General features: G+C 53.2%; 1 protein-coding gene across 2 annotated transcripts; it reads right to left on the bottom strand.

Moving 5' to 3' along the window:
• Window positions 1-2,552: 2,552 nt before the first annotated feature.
• Window positions 2,553-8,008, bottom strand: LOC143837288 (uncharacterized). 2 transcript variants are annotated; one of them, XM_077336918.1, is made up of 2 exons: window positions 6,094-8,008; window positions 2,553-3,641 (listed from the first exon to the last, which is right to left on the bottom strand). In XM_077336918.1, exon 1 carries the CDS (start codon window positions 7,825-7,827, stop codon window positions 6,169-6,171), a length of 1,659 nt encoding a protein of 552 aa, XP_077193033.1. In that variant the 5' UTR covers window positions 7,828-8,008; the 3' UTR covers window positions 2,553-3,641; window positions 6,094-6,168. The 2 variants fall into 2 exon arrangements, with proteins under 2 accessions (XP_077193033.1, XP_077193034.1); XM_077336919.1 differs by having other exon boundaries at window positions 7,740-8,008.
• Between the last annotated feature and the right edge of the window lie 387 nt (window positions 8,009-8,395).

Below are 8,395 nucleotides of genomic sequence, written 5' to 3'. Positions count from 1 at the left end.
AAAACAAAAACAAAAAACAAATGTTCTCTATCTTCTATATGACATGCCTTCAAGTAATTGAAGATGGTCATCAGATCCCTCTCAGGCTAAACAGACCAAGCTCCCTCAACCTTTCCTCATATGACTTGGTCTTCAAACACCTCACCATCTTCATAGCCATCCTCTGGGCACACTCCAATTTGCCTACATCTTTGTTCAAAAGAGAAAATGTCTGGAAAACTCATTGCTGCTGAAAACAGTATTCCAAATGAGGTCTTAGAAGAGTGGAGTAAAACCGTAACATCACCTCGCATGATCTGGACACTATACTTCTTTTTAATACAGCCTAAAATCCTGTTTTTTGCTTGCTTTCATCCCCAGTAATCTGCAGCCTACTATAAAGTGTAAACCAGACATAGTACAATGGTGATTGTACTAGTATGCAGTTCTCAGTGGTTCCATATGGAAGTCAAGGAAGCATTAAAAGCATGTAATCTTCACCAACATAGTCTTCAGATGAATCTATTTAAAAAATAAATTTAAAAAACTGGTAGGAAAGAAGACCAATAGCAATCAATTGCAGACATGTTTTCAAACAATCATTGTTAGGGACAATAATCAATAAGAATCAAATATAGTATTATTAACTGTGTAACTCTTTGTGGACTTAGGTCAGACTAAACCCTGTGATTTCTCTGTTTAAAGTCTAGAAACTGTGCACAGGATTGCACCATGGGGAAATTATGCTTGGGATTCAGCAAAATCCCATGGAATTCAATGCACACAAAATTCTCTAGTCCATACATATTGGGGGGTGGATTTCCACCTTTACTATGGATTTATCTATCTGTTTGTATATATTTATTTATTTAAAGAGATTTATATACCATCCTTCTGTTACAAAGCAGGGCTTGGGTTGGCTCACAATTGTAAAAATATAACAATATCATAACGTTCATCATTAAAATGTTACCTGGAAAATATTCAAAAGAGAAAATGTCTGCAAACTCATTGCTGCTGAAAACAATTCGAGCAATGGGCGGTTATCATGGGAGAAATGGTCCTTTGGGTATGGTGGTCCTAGTTCATTTATGGTAGGTATTCAAGGTTATAACCAGAACCTTGAACCTAACCCAGAAACAAATTATCAACCAGTGCAGCTGCCTCAAGATTGGTTGCATATGAATAGTACAAGATAAGCCAGTCAATGGTGAGCTCCTGCATTCTGGATCTCCTGAATTCTCTGAAATATTTCCAAGGGCAGCCCTATGTAGATTACATTACACTAATCCAGTCAGGAGGTGACCATGACATGGATCGCCCTGGCAAAAGTAGAGAAGGCCAAATAGGGAACCAATTGGTAGGCTTGGTGAAGATAGGGAAATACTTTTTTTTTCACTGTGGACATCTATGGAATTTCCTGTGTAAGGCCAATTCTTCATTCTATGTCTTATAGATCTCTTCATTATATGCATATATCATTGCAGCAGTGCTACAAGGTTAGTGGTGGGGCCCTATGAGTATGGACAGAGATGTGTGGGAACAATCCCATTTAGAGTCCACCACCATCATGATTGAAACTCAAATCCTTTGGCCACCTCATGAGAATGAAGGACTCCCTGCAGAAGAGCCTAATGCTGGGAGCGATTGAGGGCAAAAGAAGAAGGGGACAACAGCGAATGAGGTGGCTGGATGGAGTCACTGAAGCAGTCAGTGCGAATTTAAATGGACTCCGGGGAATGGTAGAGAACAGGAAGGCCTGGAGGATCATTGTCCATGGGGTCATGATGGGTCGGACACGACTTCACACCTAACAACAACAACAATCATGATGGAGCACATTCCCTGGAAGGTTGTATCATATAATATTGACTTGCAGTTGGGGGGTTTAGGTGGGAATAAGGACACAGACACCTCTGCTGGGTTAACAAATGGCCACAGCTTTATTATAACACAACATTGTTGGCCCAAAGCTTGGCACGGAACTGAAGCCTGTCCCTTTTATCAACCTTTTAACCCAGCGGCACAGGGATTCCCTTGTGTCCTTCATTTTGTTACACAAGTCTCCCTTGCCGCTTTCCTGATCTCAGGAGGTGTTCCAACCTACTGTGGCAGAAGAAGGCGCAAACCTCCTCTGCCCACATAGGCCACCTGGCTCAGCAAGCTTCCAGCCACCCAGCCGGGTGACCTAACTTGCTCCAAGCCGCCCCAGCATCTGGGGCCCCAGCATCATTCGTTCAATCCTCCGATTGAACTGCCACTGACAGGCTCTCTGTCCGTGCCAATCCCGCCCCTCTAAAGCTGTGACTTGTCATGCATAGTAAAGTTTAACAACAGTTCAAAAACATGAAACAAAACATAATAACCCTCAAAAAATAGGGAGGGTGGGTGGGGTCCGGTCGCTCGCTGCCGGCCGAAAGGGAGGGAAAAGAGGGCGATGCTCGCCGCCCACGCCTTATAAAGGCGTGGCGAGCCCGCGCCCGCCGCCCTTGCTCCCGCGCACGTTCCCCCGCCCCTCCTAATCCGCGCGCTGAGGCGCGCCCCCCTCTTTTCCCACCCGCCCCCTCCGCTTCATCAATAGCGGCGTGGGGGTTTACCTTCCCCAGCCGCATTTGACTTGCAGTTGGGGGGTTTAGGTGGGAATAAGGACACAGACACCTCTGCTGGGTTAACAAATGGCCACAGCTTTATTATAACACAACATTGTTGGCCCAAAGCTTGGCACGGAACTGAAGCCTGTCCCTTTTATCAACCTTTTAACCCAGCGGCACAGGGATTCCCTTGTGTCCTTCATTTTGTTACACAAGTCTCCCTTGCCGCTTTCCTGATCTCAGGAGGTGTTCCAACCTACTGTGGCAGAAGAAGGCGCAAACCTCCTCTGCCCACATAGGCCACCTGGCTCAGCAAGCTTCCAGCCACCCAGCCGGGTGACCTAACTTGCTCCAAGCCGCCCCAGCATCTGGGGCCCCAGCATCATTCGTTCAATCCTCCGATTGAACTGCCACTGACAGGCTCTCTGTCCGTGCCAATCCCGCCACAAGAACGCTGGCATTGCAAATGCCGCGTTCCCGCCAACAATGCCCCTGTCTGGATGCTGAGCTGAAGTGTGGCCCTTATCCCTTCCAGCCATGTGTCTAAACCCCTGGAAGATAGATGAACTCCATCATTCCTGTAGAGCCCCGGCATGGCACTGTGAATATTTGCATGATCTAAAACCCTGCACCCCCATTTCGTAACCGCACGGAACACAACCTTATTAACTTTGCGAACAGTTCGATTGACCGCTAGAGGAGACCTAGCCCCTCGCCAAGCAAGTCTCTCCACGATGCTGGACCATATGATCTGCGTTTCCGGGAGGCGCAACTGCAGAGCCTTCAAATCTTCCGTGATCACGTTGATCAGCTGCACACCCTTCATCCCAGGTAAGTCATTACCCCCCAAGTGTACTACCAGAACAGCTGGGGTCCCGAACTCGTGCACTGCTCCAGCCACCGTGTCCCACAATGCAGGCCAACGCATTCCTCTCTTTCCCAGCCAACGAATGGTGACAGCATCTCCGAGGCCCAGGTGCAGCGTCCAGCCAGAGTTGATGGCATATCGGTGTGCCCAGAAAACAAAGCTGTGCCCCACGATCATCACCAGGTGAGTTGGAGTAACTGGCCCTGAAACAGATTATAGGTTACTCCCAGCGGAAGGCCGTACATAACCCTTGTATGCAAGTGAACGCCACCTGCCCAGACCCATTATTTGTTTCGGGGAGGCCCCGTGCCAAAATGCTTGCGTGGCAGCCCCGATTCGAAAGGAATGAGAGCTGTAAAAACGAGCATCCAGGCCTGCCCTACGAAGGCATCCTCTCAATATTGCTGTAAATTGGTACCTAGACAGACAGGACCCATCCTTGTGTATCAGCAAAGGACCGGGCTGGCTAGGCCGCACTGCTAAATAAGCTCTGGTGTTTCGGACTGGGCACAGCCTCCTGTGCCGTGACCGACTCAGAGTTATGCGCGTCCCCTTCCCAAGCTGGTCAGTCTTAGACCGGCGCAGTATAATTTCTAACCGGGCCCTGCTTGCTAGTACGTCCCTAACTCCCAGGGATGTCCTGCATTCCCTTGACGTGGTTGGAGAGAGGAGTTCGCTGCTCCTGAATGCCCCGAAAAACGCCAGAGCAAAAGCTGCTTTCGCCAGTGTGACCTCAAAATCATCCTGGCAAACTCTGGGCAGCTGCTGGACCAGTTGAAGCAGAAGACTACGTGTGATGGGACGCCTGAGATCCCTGCGTGCAGGGGCCTGTCGTCTCCAGCCTTCCACGGCCCGTCTGGCTAAAAATGACGAGCCAGGGTCCCACTTCCCGAGGAGCCTGCTGTAAAAGGAAAGGCCCGCTAAGTGAACCCTCATGGTGCTTGGAGCTATGCCCTTGGCCTGCAAGTTTGCCAAGTACTGCAACAAAACGGATTCACTCATGGGCCATGAAGACTTGTGCCCGCATGCCCTGGCAAAAGACTGGAATCCCCTGGCCGCTGATGCGTAGGCCCGCTGCGTGGAACCAGCCATGGATCCCAGGACTGCCTGCAGAATCAGTCTTCGCCAAGACCCCATAGTTCGATTGGGAAGTCCTCCGGCTCTTCCTGTGCTCCTGGGGCGAGTTGGCGAAATCTGGCGCTCTGTGAACGAGATAAAGAATCTGCGATCTCGTTCTGCATGCCCGGCACATGCCGTGCGGAAAATTTTATATTGTTCTGCAGGCAAGAAAGAACCAATCGACGCACCAATCGCATAACCCTCTCTGACCTGGAACTCTGTTTGTTGACGATCTGCACCACTGCCAGATTGTCACACCAGAAGAGAACCCTCCTGTTGGCGAAATCGTCCTTCCACAGGACCACTGCCAACAGGATAGGGAACAATTCCAGGAATGTCAGGTCCCTCAGGACCTCAGGCGCCCATGTCTCTGGCCATGCCTTGGCACACCACCGGTTCCGGTAAATGATGCCGAAACCTGAACTGCCTGCGGCATCGGTGTGAACCTGAAGGGCATCGCCCACCAGTAACGGGGTCTGCCAAATGGCAACCCCATTAAACCGCTCCAAAAACGTTTGCCAGACTCTAAGGTCCTCTTTGATGCCTTTTGTGAGCCTGATGTGGTGGCCCGGGGCCCTAACTCCTGCCATGGCTCGAGCTAACCGGGCACAGAATGCCCTGCCCGGGGAGACCACTCGGCAGGCAAAGTTCAGATGCCCTAGCAAGATTTGCAGCTCCCTTAAAGTGACCTTGTGCCTGCCGAGGGCCACATCTAAAAGCCCCTGTAGTTTAGCAAGCTTCTCCCTTGGCAAGCTGGACGAACCCTGTTCAGAATCCAGCATTATGCCTAAGAAAGTCAGCTTTGTAGCCGGCCCTTCCGTTTTCTCTGGGGCCAAAGGAACCCCAAGCTCACCTGCCACCTTTTGAAATTCTGCCAACCTGCGGGCACACTGATCAGAGTTTGCAGGCCCCGCAAAGAAAAAGTCATCTAAGTAGTGGGTCAGTTCCGTAAACTGGCCTGATTGCCCCACTGCCCACTCCAGAAAGGAACTAAATGCCTCGAAGGCTGCGCAAGCAATCGCACAGCCCATGGGCATGGACTTATCTACAAACCATTGCCCCCCAAATTTAAAGCCAAGCAAATTGAAGTCAGCAGGGTGGACTGGCAGAAGGCGAAAAGCCGATTGTATATCGCACTTCGCCATGAGGGCGCTCCCTCCACAGGACCGAACTATATCCACTGCCCTGTCAAAGGATGCATATCTCACGGTGCATAGTTCCGGGGCAATACCATCATTGACGGATGACCCCCTGGGGTAGGAAAGATGGTGAATGAGCCGAAATTGGTTGGCCGCCTTTTTTGGCACCACCCCCAGTGGGGAAACCCGCAAATTTGCTAACGGAGGCTGCATGAATGGCCCAGCGATCCGGCCTGCCTCCCTCTCCTTGTCTATTTTCTCCTGAACAATCCTGGGGGCATCTCTTGCTGACTTCAAGTTGCGGCAATCCGTAGCCACCCTTTCCCCTTGGAAGGGAATACGAAACCCCTCTGTAAACCCAGCCAAGAGGTATGCCGCATCGCCCCTGTTAGGGTACCTGGAAAGCACCGTCTTTAGAGCCTCCACCTTGACTGGCGACTGTGCCAAGCACAGCAAGTCTGCCGGGGTGGACTCAAGCTGACTTGGTGCTGGAAGAAGGGCCACTCTGTCCCGGTCCTCCATCCTTCTTGCCGGAAGACCGGGGCCCACGAAAGGGCTGCTGGCCCTTATTACAAGCCAGAGCGGTATGCCCGCCTCCACACTGCTCGCACGTGTGGCTATAACGACAGGGCTGCCTTTTGCAACTCTTGCGATTATAGTCCCAGCAAGGCAAACTGGAACTTCGCCTGCCAGGCACACTCCTCCGGTCCCTATCCTTGTGCAGGCGGACACTGGGCCCCACCTTCACCAGCCAGGTGTCGTGGTGCTTTAAGTCCCACCTGGCTGAAGCATTATATGAGGCAAGCTCTCTAAAGTCTTGGTCGTAAACTAGTGCGGCCTCTTCCCCAGCGTGCTCCCTGGCCTCCAAAACGTGAGCCAGGTATCTGGCCAAGTGCCAGCCCCTTTCAGGATACGCCGCCACCACTAGCGCCATGAACTCGGCAAACCCACGTAACCAATTATTGAATGATCTCTCGCATTTTGGAACTTCTGTGCCCTTCTTGTCCCTCTTTTTGCCCGTGTCGCCCCCCCGCTTCCCTTGGCGTACAAAAGCAAACATATCCACGAAGTAGCCCTCTAGGGCTCGCTCCCGCAATTTTTTCGGGAGATGAATCCCTGGAGGGGCGTCAGCATCCGTGTACTTGGCTGGCGGCTCCTTCCTGGATCCAAGTACCCCGTCTGCTTCCAGCAACCTCTTGGCTTCGCGCCTGCGTTTGTGCAGCCAGGCAGGAAGGCCTGGCACAAAGGCACCTTCCAGCCAGTACCGCCCGTCTCTATGTGCCTCTTCAGACTCATCCCCAGTTGAGGACTCACCCGAAGTTGAGCTACGCCTATTGCCCCGTCTCTTGTGACCTGGCTTCCTGTGCTTCTTCCTATGCCGTGACCTAGGTGGCTCACTGCTCTCAGATCCAGAACTTGAGTTGCTAGAACTGGAAGGGCTGGATCCCGCCCGACGTTGCCGCCTGGCACCCCCCGAAGATAATTGAGCAACTGCTTGAGCGTAGCCTTGCCAATATGCTGAAGAGCTACCCTCTCGCGGGCTCCCTTCTTCTTGGGAAGTGGTAGACCTTCCTTCAGCCCCAGCCTCACTAGAGCTGCTGCTATCCAGGATCCCTTGAGGACCCTGCCTGCTAGCCCTCTGCTTTCTCCCTGAGGAATTCCCGGATGTGGCTGCCTGTACAGGCCTCCTCCTTCCGCCCCCAAATGAGCCCTGCGGAGGAGGCCCCTGAGGGATCAAAGGGGCAGGCCTCCTCCTCCGAGACCTCCCCCGTTGCATAGGCCCAGGCTCCAGCTCTTGCGCCTCACCGCCACTGGATGAGGCAGCAGATAATCGCCGAGGCTGGGAGGGAGATCCCCTCCTTCCTTGCCGTGCCCTCCTGTCCCGTGACTGCCCTGCGCTGCCGCAGGACCCAGCCCCGGCCTCCCCTCTCCCCTGGGCTGATGGTGTTAATGAGTCTGCCCTCTGCCCCAGCCCGATGGCCGAGGTCCATTTATCCCGAGCGCGTTTTGCGCTAGCCCTAACGGCCCGGGCGCCCCCCCCACCTTGGGTTGGCTGGGGCTGGGGATCCGAGCCTCCGCCTGACCCGGCCCCGGAGGAGCCAACCCCACGCTGCCGCTTCTTGGGGGCCATCCGCGAGCCTCCCTTGCACAATACCCCTGCTGCAGAGCCTTAACCAGGCTCCGTCAGACGGCTCCGACAAGCGCCGCTGTCCCCCGCAAACTGCGAGGCAAGGCGCGAGGCAAGCCGCGGCTTCTCCCTCTACCCTTAGGCCACGTGCGCGCGTTGCTCGCGAGCCGCTCCGGTCGCTCGCTGCCGGCCGAAAGGGAGGGAAAAGAGGGCGATGCTCGCCGCCCACGCCTTATAAAGGCGTGGCGAGCCCGCGCCCGCCGCCCTTGCTCCCGCGCACGTTCCCCCGCCCCTCCTAATCCGCGCGCTGAGGCGCGCCCCCCTCTTTTCCCACCCGCCCCCTCCGCTTCATCAATAGCGGCGTGGGGGTTTACCTTCCCCAGCCGCATTTCTTTGACCTATGGATCATCTCCAGCTTCAAGGTTATGGAGTGCTGAGCAGACCTCTGTAGGTAAGCATGCTCCTGAACTGAGTCCCGAGCCAATATAATCATCTTTCAAGCAACCACATCTAGATTATGATCCCATCCGTTGCTAGCTGTTAATAAGATCCATTGTTCAGAAGAAGATGG

This window comes from Paroedura picta, chromosome 5, assembly GCF_049243985.1.
Source record: "Paroedura picta isolate Pp20150507F chromosome 5, Ppicta_v3.0, whole genome shotgun sequence".
In the NCBI taxonomy this organism is placed as follows: Eukaryota; Metazoa; Chordata; class Lepidosauria; order Squamata; family Gekkonidae; genus Paroedura; species Paroedura picta.
This window is presented reverse-complemented; position numbering and strand designations above follow the sequence as displayed.